Below are 18,225 nucleotides of genomic sequence, written 5' to 3' on the forward strand. Positions count from 1 at the left end.
AAGGTCTCACAATTTTATTTGGCTTTTGTGGTAAAGGCTGAATATGCACCATTTTTATCTCCTTTACTTGTACCTTTCTTTACTCAGATATTGGAAGAGGACTATGTCCTCTTCTTCTCATTGATAACCTTTGCAAAGCTCGTCTATAACTTTCCTTTTAGTTTTCATTGATTTTCCATTCTCTACATTAGTGAGGCTTTAAGCCTTAAAAGAGTAGTTGAGATGTAATCCTGTTAAGTTCATTATCAGTCTAAATGTATGTCCTATGAGATATACATACATACATATATCTGCATACAAATATTTTGCCATCATCAAAATTTAATTGGCTAATTTTCAGTAATGATAGCCTTATGTTCTTTCCATTTATAATCTTACTAATGACTTGGGACAACATAGTAAGTTATCACCCTGTCTATGTAGCACAAAAGACAGCATCATTGTATTCCTAAATATACTTTCTTTTTCTAGTTTTTTTTATTCTTCAACTTATAAAGTAAATTATGTTCCTTTATTTCAAACCTGAAAACCAGGGGGAAAGAACAGGAATTACTTTTTTCAACTAAAAGTTCTGTTTACTTCTTATCCTTTCTATTATGTATTTGAAATAAAGTCAAAGTAGAAATAAGTGAAGAGACTTTGACCACAGTTAAACACTAATTACAAGTTATACTAATATTGTTATTACACCCTATAAAAGTGTGTACTAATTTTTAAATCAAAATAAAAAAAACTTCGAGACATTATGCTCAATATATGATCTTGCAAATATCAAAATGGCTTTATGTATATGAACATAAACATATGCTATATGATATTTAGCATACATGCATATACAGCCAAAATAACCACATTGCATGATTCAATTTTTCAAGCTTCTTTTTGTATTAGTTCTACTCAACATGAATAAATCCCAGAGAAAGGTTTTTAATCTTTTAAAATTTAGGCTTCTAGCAAGAACGATGAGAGTTTGTCAAGTTGAATGTAACTCTTTCAGACAAATTAAGCCCCACTTTATGTTCTGAAAAAGATGATATCCTAGATGAGTCTCCTGTGGCCTAAATAGGCTTATACCCCCTTTATCCAAGTAATATGTTCTCTTATCACCATTAGCATCATGTACCAAATGTCTATCAATTTCCTGAACAATGTTTGAAAAATATAGCTCCTAAGTTGTATTTCAAACAAGTGAGGCTCTTCAAACAGAAAAGTTTTATACTTACAAATCCAAAAAAACCTATGTTTCATTCTGACAGTTTCTTAGAATGTGATTTCTCCCAAAATACATGCCATGGGATAATTTTCAATACTTGCATTTTACCTCAAAGCATGATAAAGGGCTCACGTTTGACACATGTGAGATTCCTTTCTTTTGTCAAACCAAGTTCATGAGACACTAACAAGCTAATGTTTTCTATTTGGTTGCCAGAGTGCTGAGATTGAGATCATGATACAATGAACTCTGAACTATTTAAATAAACATTTATTAAGCACTTGACTTTCTACAAACACTTGTTCTTGGTTTCTTGCAGAGTACTCACTGATAAGTAAGAATCTCTTATCTCAAAAGACATTACATTCCATACAAAAAACAGGCATGCACATGAACAGAGCATAGGCCAATGAGGAAGTATGATAATCAAAGGATTCAAATGTTATGAGAACACAGGGACTAGAGAAATTAATTTTGATTGCTATGATTAGGGAAAAGCTTTCTGGATGAGATGTTATGAACAGCTAATGTTTAAATTAGTTTACAATCTATTCAAAAGGAATTATTTTTCCCATTTGAGGGGATGTGAAAAAGAAACAATAGCTTCACAGGGAATAAATGTGGAATCCAACTCAGATGTACAAATCTTTCTGAACTAAAAGGCAGCAGAAATAGGCAAATTATAGCTAGGAGAACAAACATCTAGTCCAAAAGACCAAAATTACTATATGAACCATAGGAAGAATATTTATTACTTGCATGATCTCAACCACAGGGTTCATACTTAGTAGCCTTCCTATATTTCACATGAAGTTAAAGACAGTATCGACTCTATGGGATAATTCTAGAGACTGTATGAGACAGAGGGAAATACACACACACACACACACACACACAAACACACACATATGCACACAGGTTTGACATTCCTAATGTGAAAATATTAGATCTGAAATGCTCAAAAGACTAAAATTGTGTGTTCATATATGATGCTACAGTACAAACTTCCATGCCTGACTTATATCATGGATAGGTTATAGCCAAAATACAGGTGTTAGGTCTACCCAAGAAAAATGGCCCCTTCCCTGTGTTTATTCCCTTGCACATGACCCTCCCTAGAAGTCCCTGGCCAGTACCTGTAACCCAGGTAACTGGAATATGTGGGGGTGATGAAAAGTCCCCCAGGCTCTGAGATTACTTCCTCTTCCTCTATGGTCATTTCCTCATCCTCTCAAGTTACACCTGCTCCTTGCCTTCTACTATATTATCTCTTTCCACCATAAGTTCTGTGTCTGCACACCCATATCTGGTACATGTCGCAGTTTCGTTCTCCTAATAAATTCTTTTCTGCCTGAACTGCATGGAGGTCTCCTTTCTCCAAGTCTCACAACACAGATATTAAAAAATATTACGTAAGATTAATCTCATGCTGGGCCTTAGTGGCTCATGTCTATAACCCTAGCAACTCAGGAGATCTGGGGATCATGCTATAAAAACCCAGAACTCAAAAAGTTAATTTCTTCTAAAACAATAAAAAAAACCAACAGCCCTCTCAACAAATGGGCTAAAGACCTAAAAAGAGACTTCTCTGAAGCAGAAATGAGAATGGCAAAGAGTCACATGAAAAAGTGTTCTACATCACTAGCCATAAAAGAAATGCAAATCAAAACACATTAAGATTCCACCTCACCCCAGTAAGAATGTGCTGGAGAGCATGTGGCCAAAAGGGATCCCTACTACACTGTTGGTGGGAATGTAAACTAATTCAACACTCTGGAAAGCAGTGTGGAGGTTCCTAAGAAGGCTAAACATAGTGTTCCCCTATGACCCAGCAGCCCCACTTTTGGGCATCTACCCAAAAGACTACAAGCAAGACCACACTAAAGCCACCAGCACAATAATGTTCATTGCAGCACAACTCATCATTGGTAAAACATGGAACCAGTCAAGATGCCCCTCAGCGAATGAGTGGATCAGGAAAATGTGGTACATATACACAGTGGAATTCTATGCCTCCATCAGAAAGAACGACACTGCCCCATTCATAAGGAAATGGAAGGACTTGGAAAAAATCATACTAAGTGAAATGACTCAGACACAAAGAAACATAAACCCTATGGTGTCCCTCATAGGGAATAACTAGTTCAAGAATAGGCTAGTCATGGTAGAAGATGAAAATACCCCAATAGCTACACCTATATGATCACATAAGAAGATGCCAAGAGAAGTGAACTCCACGTTACAGAAACAAGAGTTATACCACTGTTGTAATTATTTTCAACATGCCATGTGAACTCATACTACTTTTTTTTTTCTCTTCTTCCTTGTCTGTTTGTTTGACTGAGTGGTTTGTTTAGTTTTCTCTTGTACTCCCTTCCTGTGGCTGTACCCTTGCTACCACTGTATCACATCTAAGTAGCCTGGATACTGTTTATATGAGTATTAGAACTGGGAAAGGGAGAGGGAATACCAAAATCGAGAAACAAAGAACAAAAAGAGAACCATTCAAAAAGCAACACTTACAAAACCATTTGGTGTAAAGCAACTGCAAAACTATTGGGAGAAGAGGGGACGAGGGAGGGGGAGGGGAGAAATGAGGGAGGAGGTAACAAGTAGAACAAAAAATGTACTCAGTGCCTTTCATAGGAATCTGCAACCCCTCTGTATCACACTTTGACAATAAAGAAAAAAATAAAACCCAGGCTGAGCAGGAAATTCCACATATATTTTTATTACAATTAACCAGTAAAAAAGTCAGAACTGTAGACATGGCTCAAGTTGAAGAGTATGAACCATGAGCAGAAAAACAAAAACAAAAACAAACAAATGAGAGTTCCAGGCCCACAGTTATAGGACCAGTATTGGCACAGATGGGAAAAAAAAAAGATTACTCTAAAGTTATGAGTTTAAGTTATACAAAAAACATAAGTGAATTTCATGTGCAGATTAGGATCCCATCCCCAAGATACTTTAAAAATCCAAAAAATATAATACATTTTTAGTTCCAAGCATTTCAGATAAGATTTATACTAAACTATGAATGTGTATGTACGTGTATTTTATGTATTTTCTTCATGAACTGACTGGCACATGACATTCACTGAAGAATGAAAAGATTAAGGAAGCACCTTCAAGTCCTCATTTTGACTGTGCCTTACCCTTGATCTCTGTCCTTGGTCTAGGATAGCCCAGTTTTAGCAAAAATTCCCTTAGGACAATGTAGGGGGAATCTTCCCCAAATAGAAACAGACCATTGCCTTACCAATCCCCACCTTCCATTCCCTAGTCTCTAAACTTGCATTTAGCAAAAATCTTCTCAAGTTGCTTTAGCTGGAATCTTGAATCTTTGGTATCTCCTCTCAGGAATTTTCTATTGACCTCTACTTGCCCTTGTAGTTTGGATATCGCCCAGTTCCATACCAAAATTTTCTATCCCCATTACAAAAATTCCTGAATACAATTTGCCTTCACCACCACTTGGAGTTTTGGCTAGTTTGATCACAGTTTATATTAGTATTACTATTTTATTATCATTTTTATTTTCTTAATGTACATCTAAGTGAACTACAAATTTCCAAGACCATTTTAAAGGATGTATATTTCAAGGAATGCTAAGACACTATTGCTTATTCATTTCTTTATTTTTTAATGCCAGGGATCAAATCAGGGCCTTGTATAGATGTTCTAATTGCCCTATCATTCAGCAACACCCTCAGGCCGAGAATTACCTTTTACACAAGAGAAATTTTCTCCAATTTGTTTTTAAAAACAATTTGTTTTGCAATGTGTCACCTCTTGACCATAACTTTACTTTCTCTTTTTAATCCTTTACTCCCCCTCACATAAAAGAAATCCTGGCTTTTAACACCCAATTCTCTGATATTAAGATGAGTAGGCCACAGAGGACAAGGCTATAGTCAGAGGTTGTAAACTATTCTCCATTCTAATTTGAACTTCTAAGTTTTCTTTGGGAGCCTCAAAATGACCTGGATTACTATATTAACAGACAGCACAGAGTGAGGGAAGGTAGGAAAGGAGATTTGTTCTTTTTTTTCTCTCTCTCTATTTTATATACCGGCCACTTAATTTATAAATATAGATTATCATCCCACTAAAAACTATTATTGAAATGTTATGAAAGGTGATATAAGTTTTACATATGGTTAAATAATAACTAAATTTTTGCCTATTTTAAATCTTTAATGAGTAATAGTGGAATAAAAATTAACATACTGGCAGTGCTTTGTGGATACTCTCACATCTGTTTAGAATTGTCTAGAAAGGACAAAGTGCTTCCTCAGTAACTTGATTTGTAACTACTCCAAATGACTCTTCCCTCACACAAGTAGGAAATCCCAGGTGCTGAAAGTTAGTTGACAGGGTGTTAATGTCATTAACATTCTGTCAGCTCTTCTTGTCAGCCTGTTGATGGTACTCCTGCTGCACCCTCACTCTCTGCCCTCCAATTGGGGAAATGATTTAGCCAGCAGTCAATCAAAAAGCTAAGCTGATTTGGGGCAACAAACAGGTAGACCATTGACAAAAATCTCTGTGAGTAAATGTGGTAAGAAATTTTTCAACAAGATATAAGCAGTAAGGTCAACATTGTTATTAATGTGCTTTTTCAAAGACAGTTTAAGATGCGAAAGGTAGAACAGAACACATATTTAAAAGTCTAAAGAAATTTTCTTTTAAGAATGAGTTTTTTGACTGTGTGACAAACACAGATGCTGCCAGAGAGAACAGTGTGATGGGGGCAGAGAAGAGGATAGGAGAGGAAGAGGTAGAGATACTAAATACCATATTAAGGTGCCTTGCCAGAGCCACTGCAAAAGGAATGTCTCTCTAATCTCTTGTCCTCTGCCAAGAAGGGGATTACAGAAATTACAATCACCAAAAGCCACCAAAAGTCACTATCTGAGCTCCACCTCCTCTACTTAAGACTATCGTTTGAAGCTGGGCACCCTTCTCTCAAGCCTATAATCCTAGTTACTCAGGAGACTGAAATCTGAGGACTGCAGTTCAAAGTCAGCCAAGGCAGTAAAGTCTGTGACACTTTTATCTCCAATAAACTCAAAGAAAGCCAAAAGTGGTGCTGTGGCTCAAATGGTAGAGTACTAGCCTTGAGCAGAAGAAGCTCAGGGATAGCACCCAGGCCCTGTGTTCAAGTCCCAGGAAAGGCAAAAAAAGGAAGACTAGCATTTGAGAGATGTTTTCTTAAAACCAAGGGTAGAGAGGAATAAAAGCCACAAAGAGACATATAAATATTCATTCATTATAACTATAGACCATATCAGTTTTGTACAACCCTGTTTTCCCAAGACTATTCACTTATTTAATTAAACAGTTTAAAAACAGTTTTCCCTGGAGTCATTAGTTCTAGTCTCCCTAGTCATGTAAAAGTTTGTTCAAATAATTTTGCTATGGTTTCTTTTTGTTAATCAATTTCTGGTTGTAGTTGATGTTACCCATCAACTGTGTGATAAGCAAAGAAAAGACAGTAAGATTTCTCCCTTACAAAAGAAAAATTTTTCAGTCCCAAAAGAAAAAATTTCAGTCCCATTACTACTGTGAGGAATATAAAAACACAGATTGGAATTCCTTGCAACATTGTAATATTTAATTATAAAGCTAGTGGCTCACCCTCTACTCCTAGTTAGTCACGAGGCTCACATATGAGGATCCTGACTTGAAGCTAGCCCAGGCGAGGAAGTCCATGAGACTCTTGAGTTGTGTTTTGTTTTTTGTTTGTTTTTTTTTTGCCAGTCCTGGGCTTTGGACTCAGGGCCTGAGCACTGTCCCTGGCTTCTTTTTGCTCAAGGCTAGCACTCTGCCACTTGTGAGACTCTTATCTCCAAACATTCACCCAAAAAGCTGGAAGTGGAATTGTGGCAGGGTAAGCCTTGAACAAAACAGCTCAGGGGCAGTGCCCAGGCCTGAGTTCAAGCACTGGGACCTTAAGCAAGACAATGAATGAACCTTTTGAAGTTCATTTTCCCATGCATTTCATTTCACTCATTTAATTTCATTCATCAGTAACTCTGATGCCATCTTGCTCTCATGAATCTTACAATAAGTGGGGAAAGATTCTATGCCCTGTAAACTATTTTCTTCTGAATAATACTTAGAAACCAAGTTACATTAGATAGTAAAAAGGAGAATGGGCTTGATCCAAAAATCCACTAGCTTTAGGAGGCTAGATATAACTTTAGCAACTCAGTTCATAAAAGAGATTTCCTTTCTATTGTGCATTTTTTGTTTTGGTTTTGAAATTCACTTTAAAAGGCATGCACCATCTCTTAAAAAATTGATTACACCTTTTTGTAGCTATGTTCTAAAAAAGGTGATTAATGATATTTAAGTACCTGAGTTAATCTATACACAATGAATTTGTTTTAAAGTATAAAGACAGCTCATCACTGTTCCATACTCTATTTTTTAGTGTGCTAAATAAAAACAACAGCCTGGACTTAAACTTAAGATGCAAAGGTACAAGGTATTGGGAACTGTGATGTACATATGGTATAAACAAACCAGATAGGATTACTGTTGAGGGGACCAACATGTAAATATGAAATTTTCAACAGTTTGAGGTCAATTTTACCATCTAGTATTTTCACAGTCTGGCAATACCTATGATATGCAGTGTAGAGTCCATCTTGTAAAACAGGAAGGATAAATATTACGGTGCTATTCGGACATAGCATGATCACAGAACATATTCAACCTTCAATCTCACAACACGTTTCAACCTTCATATTCACTTGCACTGTAGCTATTATGCATTCCATTGCTACTAATTCTAGCCTTGTTACTGTTTTCAAAGCTCATAGGCCTGGAAATGGAAGGCAATTTTTAAATTCAGTATTAATAGTGAAATTACCCTTTTTGTAGGGTGTCTAAGGTTCCCTTGAAGAAAAACTACTTGGACCAGTATTTGGGCCTACAGTTATCCAATTTACAGGGACAGTGACCTGAAGCAAAATAATTTACCAGAAGGAGCCAGAAACACTGGAAATATCATCCATCTACTACAAAGAATCTATACTATAAATGTGAAAATAATTCTAATTTTAAAGCAAGATCAAGGGCCCTCTGATCAAATTTGTCTTCTCATTTTAAAAAGCCAGGAGGGTAGAAAAAATTAAGAAGGCATTATAATTCACATGTTTAGGATAATTATTTATTTCTGTTACTTTCTGGAAGGTTGGAAGTTTCAATGTGTGCTGAAGGCATCTTCAAAAGTGAGAATAATCCAAGAAATATTTTTATTGCTATAATTTGGCAATTTATACTTTTAACCAACTCCAATCAATAAAACAAAACATTTTACTCTGAAATAAATGCCTTGTAATTTGTTTAGTTTTTTTAAAGCTCATATGCAAAGGAAAAGTGTATACATTTTAATATAGTTTTCAATTCCCTTGTGGACAGTCACACTTTAGTGCCACTGAAATGAAGAATAGTTGTTCATTTGTAACATACAGATACAGAAGGTTCTGAATTTTCATTTTAAAGTGTTTAATTACCTGCATAAAGAGAGAAAAAACAAAAAGGAGTCCAGGCCAAGTTCATAAGGGTTTGAAATTATTTTTCTTTTGCTAAATAAGCAACAAAGAATCAGTGTTGCACGCTGTTGTATGGCCATAAGCCAAGTGTAGAAGAAAAGTTGAAAAGAACAAGAGGAATAGGAAGTGAATAAAAAATATGAGGCATGAAACAAAATCAAAAGGGAGAAAAAACAAGGGAAGGTTTATGTGTGCAGCTACAGGACAATATGAAAGTTGAATTTTTAAAAAAAATCTACTCAATGATAAAATGAAACCTTAACACTAACATTAAGGAACCCAATGTGGGTAGTCCTTGAACACAAAAATACTTGAGGATAAAAATCACTCATAAACTTATGCTTCTAGTATTTCTATTTTTGAAAATACTATCATTAAAAGACCACAAAAATGCAGTATTAATTCATGAATGAAAACACAAGAAAAATAATTTTTACAGAAAGATAACTAGCCACTCTAAGTAATTCTCTGATTAAGCAACATGATTGCCAATTTGGGCAGGAAAGAAGTAGATCAGAGAAGGAAAAGGTTTTACATTTGACCTTGGTACAAGGTGACTCCGCTATAGTTGTTGAAGGAATTTACTTATTATCAGATATAAAGAATGAACAGTATTATTCCCTCTAGAGATATAAAATTATGAATCAATCTGCAGTTCAAGATAGTTATTTAAACCCAGAGGAGAAGGATATAGCTTTAATATTTGAAAATCAAAATAGGAAGAAAAGATTGTCAGCTCTAATGTTGTTTATCTTCAGACACCAGCTTTAACATTAAACAATTCAATTTCTCAAGCTCTCCTTTCATAAATTTCTGTAATTTAGATGGACATACTGCATGTCAAATAAGGTTTTCAAAAATATTGAGCCGGGAATGCTTAATGTTATGTATAATTTTCACTGGTTTAAATGTATCCCCTACTAGTAAATTTATCTATCCATTGATCATTTTTTTTCTTCCCAATCTTCCTGGTTTACAGAGATGAGTCACCTCTGACTGTCCAAGAAATATATATATATATATATATATATATATATATATATATATATATATATATATATATATATGTGCCCCACCAAAATGCACATGCACACATCAAGAGAGGAAAGAAAAATCTAAGGGAAAAAAAAACACCTTTTAATGGAATAATCTCCTTCAAGCAATTGGTTATATAAGATTCTTTTGTTTTATCTTAAGTTTAACCAAGCCCCCAAAGACTTACCTTGTGGATTTTCCAGTGAAATTCTTCTTTTAGAAACAGCCATTTCTCTCATCTAATTGTTCCTTTGCCTACTGTACCTGGTTTAAAACAACATGAAACAGAACTTATGGTGCTAATATAAAAGAAAGGATATCCACAAATTCACCGTGATTCAAAGTAATTATAGACTGCTTATTACTAATAGATGAATAAATCTACAGGTAACCACACACTAGATGTTAAGTAGACAGAGAGAGAGGCACAAGAACTAAATAAGAAACACAACACTTAAACAAATAAAGGATATCTTCATCTTTTCCACGAACTTATCACGTGGACTTTCTGGTTCTGGAAATCTCTTGATGTCACCTTCTAGAAGGGTAATTTGTTCTCCCATTGCTGTAAGGCTGCTCTTGAGAATCTGCGCTGAAACTGAAGAAAAGTTTACAAAGCATTTAGAATATTTTATCAGCCGCGGGCCAGTGGTGCAATGGATAACGCATCTGACTACGGGTAGGAAGATTCTAGAATATTTTATCACATATTTCACCATATTCCACAAAACAACTCAAAACATTGTGGTGTGTGTGTGTGTGTGTGTGTGTGTGTGTGTGTGTGTGTACTTAATATAGACAATGGTTCCATGAGTCTTTTCACATTTTTTGGAATTATTGCTGATAAAAACTCACTCACCAAGAAGTAAATGAAAATGTGTAATATAATACACCAAATCATTATGTTTAATATAGGAATGTCACCATTTTATCAGTGCAGATAAATCCATTTCTATTTAAATTTATTGATGAAATTCCAAATAGTTCATTTTTTAAAATCAAATTTGAAGACTAAAGAGAAAGTAAGGTTCAAAGAGACTTGCCTTGTATTAATACATGCTCTTGGCTCTATAAAAGATTTAAGGTTAATTTATAGGAAAGGATTCAATATTTTTTGTTCTTAAAATACCAGGATTTTAATAAATGAATGCCTACAGTAAAAAGTTGCCATCTTTAGTAGTTTCCATTCTCAACACAGATATGAAAAATAACTGTTGATACAGAAAAAATTTAGAGTAGACTTGAGTGAACACACATGCATACAAACACCCACAAAGCTTCAGTGTGCCCTCAAACACTATCATTACTTGCTTTAATTACCCCTAACATTCTCTGCACTGTTCTTTTTCTCTCTGTGACAGCTAATAATTTTTAGTGTTGTATTCAAATTGCTCTTAAGTACATGCATACTTTCCAGATCTTGCATAGTGAATTCTTTTCCAAAGAGGTTTTAAAAAGACATAACTATTTTATAGATTATTACTGCATGAATGCCATTTGTGTTCCAAGACACATCTATCAATATCAAGGGGCAGGTTTTAATTGAAGAAACAAGTCAATAGGTACCTTGTGAATAAGCTTTTTCCATGCCTCTCAGATACATTTCTTTTCATTCAACATAATGAAACAAAAATAGAAAAATATTACAATGTTTCTAAAAGTAATATTTGTCTCTCATATAGATATATGAGTATTACAATGAAAAATTAAAGAGACTGACAAAAATCAACCCCCTGGTATAACTCAACAAGAAGTCACTTTAAATATATCTTGGAAGTTCAAGATTGAAAAATCAAATACCAACACTAAAGACTACTATTTTTCCCTTATTAATCTGTCAGTTCAAAAATCTTTGTCCAATTCAGTTCCATTTGTTTAGATATGACAATTTTGGAAATTATTCTTTATTGGATAGGACTAAGAGAGTTATCTTGCCAAAATCTTGCTCATGGTTCAGGAATCACTGCTTGCTTTTTTGAAAGGTTGAGTTTGCTGTGAATGAAATCATTCTGACTTGAAAATCTGCTTTATATATATTCTTTGTATATATTCTTGGTAATTATTCTCCTTCTATACTTGTTTTGACTTGAAAGCTAAAGATCTGAAATCAGTCAGCTACTTGTATCCTTTGGTATGTAAGAATAGAGGCCCAACATATAGAATTCCAAGGTACATTTCCTTTGCATAGTATTTACGCTAAAGAAATTGAAGAAATGACAAGTATAAGAGGGACTATATGATAGTCCTCAGAAGCAGACTCTCAATTGATAATGTCTTCTTCCTTTTACTTGTTCAATACAGAAGTACCTTAATCAAATTGCTCTAAAGATCTACATATTACAAATAAGAAAAGAAAAATTTTATTACAGTGAGATTTAACCTGAAGTTGAATTCCATTCTGAATAAATTTATATTTTTGGCAGATCTGATTTTCCCAACTTTAAATGTGAAAATCTTAGTCCTTAGACTTCCACTTTATTTTTATATCACATATAGGAATATTCAAACTATTTATAAGACTATAAGCTGCTGGTGTTTACATCCCATGGTGCTCCTCTCCAAGATGGCTCACAGAAACTACAATTCCTCTCCCCTAAAGCAAGTCATATCCTGGAATGGTCTTCCTTCTTTGGGGAAGATATTCATTTCAAGAGTTCTGGCGCATACCTGGAGGGAAGGAATACTATATAGACAGGTCAAGCTATTTCTGGAAAAAAAAAAAAAAAAAAAAAAAAAAAACAGGCCTTGCTCAGTGTCCCCTTTCATTGTATTAGCCTTAGATTGTACTTTTTATCCTTAAAGAATACTTACTCTTAAATGAAAAAGAGACAAGTGGCCTTGGATATTTGGGGCTTTATCTCAGAAGTTCCCTATTTATTATAGTGTGACTTTAAACCATTTGTTTGCTGTAACTTCTTTTTATTCATCTCTTTTGGAATACTTTACTATTATTTTTATAGTAAGTAAGAAGAATAGTAAGGATAATGATCAAGGTAATCATAAGAAACATGTCTAATCCATTGCTTTTAGCTCAGTACTCATTGCTATGCTTTATTCACTGTATATGAGAATGTTTACTCTATGAACAGGAATACGTATGTTTCAAGAAATTTCGATTCAGGGCTAGGAATATGGCTTAGTGGCAAGAGTGCTCACCTCATATGCATGAAGCCCTGGGTTCAATTCCCCAGCACCACACATATAGAAAATTGCCAGAAGTGGCACTGTGGCTCAAGTGGCAGAGTGCTAGCCTTGAGCAAAAAGGAAGCCAGGGACAATGCTCTGACCCTTACTCCAAGCCCAGAACTGGCGAAAAACAAAAAAAAGGAAAGAAAAGAAATTTTGATTCACATTTCACATTTAAATTCTATCCATATTATTGTAAGCACAAGGACAGGTAGAGGTTAAATACAAATAGGAAATAGAATATGAAACAGAAGAGAATAGACATTTTATTTTATTCTTTCAATGATTGTTTTTATTTTTCTTCTTTTTTTCTTTTGCATTTTACTTCCTTACATTTTTCCTGCCTTCTTTCTTTCCATTTTTTGTTTTTCTTTTTTTCCCCTTTTAAAAAATTTTAAGTTTATTGTCAAGGGGATGTAGAAGGGTTAGAGTTACATATGTAAGGTAGTAAGTATTTTTTTGTCACACTTATTACCCTTTCCCTCATTTTTCTCCCAATTTCCCTCCCTCCCACCCACTCCCCAATTGTATAGTTCATTTCCAACATATTATCTTCTGAGTATCACTGTTACATTTGTTTGCCCTTTGTCCTATGTCTCACCATTTTGATGTACCTCTTCCCATTCCTAATTAAGATAAACATATAAGCAATACCCATGGTATCAAAATCAAATACAGTGTCAGCAGGGGATAAAAGATAGGAGAGAAAAAAGAAATAATTTCACATAGTACTTTAAAAATAACAACAACAATGAAAAACCTCTTGTTTCCATATGTTGGAGTTCATTTCTCTTTGTGTAATCTTATATGATCATATGTACATAGCTATATTGTGATCCTCTGGTAGGACTAGCCTAGACCTGTACTAATTATTACCAATGAGGGAAACCATGGAGCACATGACATTCTTCCTTTGTAGAACCTGTCTAGTGTATGGCCTGTGTAATTAGTACTGGAGCACAGGAACTGGGGGCAAGGCTCGAACTAAGAGCCTCATGCTTGCTCAGCTTGCTTACTCATGACTGGAGCTTTAAAACTTGAGGCATACCTCCAGCCTGACTCTTTGGTTGCTGTTTTGCACACTACTTTTCTGCTCTGCTAGCTTCAAATCCAGATCTTTGACATTTCAGTCTCCTGAGTCATTAGTGTTACAGATGTGAGCCATTAGTACCATGCTCCACAAAGTTCTTAAGATTGATAACGTCCAAAGATAATAAAATATTAGTAATATAATAATCTGGGAGTTCTAACTTACATGCAAATTTATAACTGCCTCAAGCAAATACTGCCATTGTACAAAATATGTTTGTTTCAGAAGAATTAAAAAGTCAGGTTACATGGTGTCATTGAAATCATAGACTTCAATCCCTGTAACCCCACATTAGTGTGCTTGTTAATGCTTAGGAGAGGAGAGACCACAATTCTACTAAAACAAGCATGAGGGGAAAAGAAAGAAACCCACTAACAAGGATAAGTTGTAAAACTGGCTACAGTTTTGCAAACTGCAAGTCATTGTTGATTGTCTTCAGTAGGAGTCATTCATGAAGATAACACATGGACAATCACACAGGGCCCATGTTTACAAGGGGCCTGAGCTTTGTTTAAAGTGATTTTGTCATAGTGTTTTGAAACTCAAAAGGATTCTGCACTGTAGCCCCATATTTTCATTTTGTTCTGGTCTCTGAAAATTATATAGTCAGTACTGATCTCCAGATAAAACAAATGTCACTTGGAAGTGCTGATTAGAGGGAGTAAGCAGTTTATTTGACATCTGGCTTCTTTATATTTCCTGTTTCTTCACTGGTAAAATTCTGTTTCAATGGATATTAACTCAGCTTGGGGATGGGAGGGGGTAAAGGCACACATTAACTCCAGATAAAAAAATTCTGTATATGCTAAGTGGCTTATTCCATTATGAACAGAGAAATCAACATTAAAAACCTTTTTCGTACTTATAATCAGCTGACTTGAACTCTTTTTGTGGTTGTGTATGTGAGCCAGTCCTAGGGATTGAACTCAGGGCTTGGAGAGTGTCACATAGGATTTTCATTCAAGGTTTATACTTTTCATTTTGCCTGGAAGAGCATCAATTGTAGCTTCTTAATCTACTCAGGCTATAACCAATTTCTTCAAGATCTCCAATGCTATTAAAGTCATTTCCTAAGTTCATAAGGAATAACTAATATTTGCAAAGTCCTGTGGAATAGATATTGTTCTAAGCAGTTTTAGATACCCACTCCTCTATAGCTCCTGAAAATTCAATGAGATTCACACTTCTCTCAACTGAAGGCATGATAAATGCATGGTCACCCTCGTGAAATCAAACCAGTGATCTTCGCCACTCACTGATACTTACATATGTAGCTGCATGAGAGTTGAGTTAACCCTCAAGAATGGTCTTAAGGCAGCAAGAACACAGATAATCTAATCTTAGCTAGTTGAGGTACATTGAGCCAGTGATTCTGTCTATGTGGACCTAAATTTCCTCATTTACAAAAAGGAAGGTAGAAACACCTTACTTAAAAAGCATTCAAGATAAATAATTTAATAAAGTATGAATTCTTATACTTACTATATAATAGGTAAACACTCTACCTATCTATATCCTAACACTCCAAAAAATAAATTCAAATGTATATATGCCAATAATAATTAAACAACAATGTGGATGTAATCTAAAAAATGAAACAAAAACAATAGGCATGTTGTATTCTTTCCCAAATGCATTCATAAGTTAGTAGTTTCATTTTATATAATGCCATACACAGGAAGCAAATGTGTTTATACAACAACAATAGATAAGGCTCAGTATTATGTGCTTCTTTGGCTTTTTAACAAGATAAATGGCAAGTGGCACCAAATTTGTATCGATATGCGTGGATTGAATTTAGTATCAATCTTCTTTCTTGTCAATAATATTTTATTTTGTTTCTTGATTTTTCAAGGAGCATGGAATTTTATGACTAGAGAGCTGTGACAATTATATCAATGAAGAGAATTTGTTAGAAAGTCAAGGAAGCTTCAAATTTAAAAATATTTTTGGAAACTAAAACCTGTATAATACTTAATATTTCCTGGGAGACAGTAAAATTTATTTTGGCTTCCTAGATTTGTCTAAAGATACTAGACAAAAAATAGTATAGGAAATAAATTAACATGTGTTTATTACCAGCCTTCTGGTGTCCTATGACTACATTTGCTTTTATCTTAAGAGTTGGGAGTCAAATACAGCTATGATTATTTAACTGTTTAACTAGCTCTTACCCTACCTTCATTTTAATTGTGTGTGAGTGTGTGTGTATGTTAGAGAGAGAATGGGGGGGAGGACAGAGACATGGAAGAAAAAGAGGGAGAGAGAGGGGAGGCAGAGATGAATATTTTTACTGGAGGTGGCAGAGAAACTAAAGTACCTGGAGCAGCAAGAATATTTAAGCACCACAGTGAGTTGGAAATGTTTCTCTTCTTCACAGCCTCAGGTTATATTTTTGTGTATATTAGTTCACTAATATAAATTAGTGAGTCTTTAATGACAGTGCAAACATTTTCTATCTGAGTAAATTCCCACTACAGGCATTTCCAATGACTGATTAGTCAATGTGGTGGCACTTAATTTTTTTCCTCATTTCATTTTTTACATCTGCTATTGAATTACTTTTTTTTTTTTTTGCCAGTCCTGGGGCTTGGACTCAGGGCCTGAGCACTGTCCCTGGCTTCCTTTTGCTCAAGGCTAGCAGTCTGCCACTTGAGCCACAGCACCACTTCTGGTCATTTTCTGTATATGTGGTGCTGGGGAATTGAACCCAGGGCCTCATGTATACGAGACGAGCCATACCTCCAAACCCCTGCTATTGAATTTACTGAATCTGAATTATAACACTAAAAATTAAATTATAGCTATTGGGTTCTTTATTATAGTTCTCTTTCATGTATTCCATAAATAACATTTTAAGCTCTGTTTACTCATTTGAGTTATATGTAGAAGAAACTTTCCCCACAAATCTTATTTATCTACTTGCTTCAGTTGAAAAATATACAAATTTTTATTTCTTGACTTCAAAGAAATATATTACTGTGGCCTGATCTTCAATGAAAAGACTTTCAGTGATAGGCTTTAATTTGTGATTTTAAGAGTAGCAGAGAAATATTTTAAGTGAGATTTTGAATTGAAGAACTATTCAATTACAATGTATATACAAAAATAAATATGCAATTAAAAGGAAAATACCACAGAGCTCTAGTGAGATTCTGTTGACTGTATTTAAAATGTGTAAGTCTATGTAAATATAAAAGCTTTTCCAGAAACTTGTGTATTTTTTCTTTGAATTAAATATTTCTATTAATTTTAACCACTGACAGAGTAACACAGCACTTCCTTCATTTTTGCTCCAAGCAAGGCGAAGATAAAATTTAGTCTTTCAAGTCTATATGTGGGTAAACCCAAACATGATTATGAGTATAATTTTCCTTAACTGGATATATTTAGTTGAAAAATTACTATCAGCTCAGCTGCACATTAAAGTGACTAACCCAGAAAGCATGTGTAGAAAAGTAAAGGAATATTATAAGCACCCTGAACAATAAGCATGCTTTATTCTTTCCCAAATGCATTCATAAGTTAATAGTTTCATTTTATATAATGCCTTACACAGAAAGGAAGCAAATGTGTTTATACAACAACAATAGACAAGGCTTAGTATTATGGGCTTCTTTGGCTTTTTAACAAGATAAATGGCAAGTGGCACCCAAATAAGAATTTCTTTAATGAAGGTAGAAAATGTGTTTAGAAACTTATCTTTACAGAATATGCAACTTAACTAGCAATATATTTAAATTTATTTTTACTAATTAATTAATATATTAATTTCACAAGGAAGTGTTTCATTGTTATATTTCTATGCAAGTATATATGAACTTTGAGACAAGGTCTTGGTAGGTAGTCCAGGCTAGTCTGGAAATTGCAATCATCCTATCTCACCCTCCCAAGTGCTGAAGTTACCAGTATGTAATACCATGCCAGGATTAACAAGCATGCTGAATAAAAAAGCCTAAAATATGTCCCAATATGCATACAATAGTATCATCATCTGTTCGTCTATTATGTTCCCCTTTGCTAGTTGGATTCCTAGTAAGGTCTAGAATAATGACAAGTAAGAAAATAGGAAAATTGCATTATATGTTTAACACTACAAAATAAGTACATTTCAATGTCTAAATTCAAACATG

The 18,225-nt window shown here is 34.4% G+C and overlaps 1 protein-coding gene across 1 annotated transcript in view; it reads right to left on the reverse strand.

The window, feature by feature from the left end:
- The window catches only part of Diaph2 (diaphanous related formin 2), an 826,225-nt gene that overhangs the window by 316,938 nt on the left and 491,062 nt on the right, over positions 1–18,225 (reverse strand). Inside the window, exon 25 of the mRNA XM_048336944.1 lies at positions 10,290–10,414. Within this exon, the coding sequence (XP_048192901.1) occupies positions 10,290–10,414 (125 nt within the window). The remainder of the gene's footprint in view (positions 1–10,289; positions 10,415–18,225) is intronic.

Source organism: Perognathus longimembris, chromosome 28 (genome assembly GCF_023159225.1).
Source record: "Perognathus longimembris pacificus isolate PPM17 chromosome 28, ASM2315922v1, whole genome shotgun sequence".
NCBI lineage: Eukaryota > Metazoa > Chordata > Mammalia > Rodentia > Heteromyidae > Perognathus > Perognathus longimembris.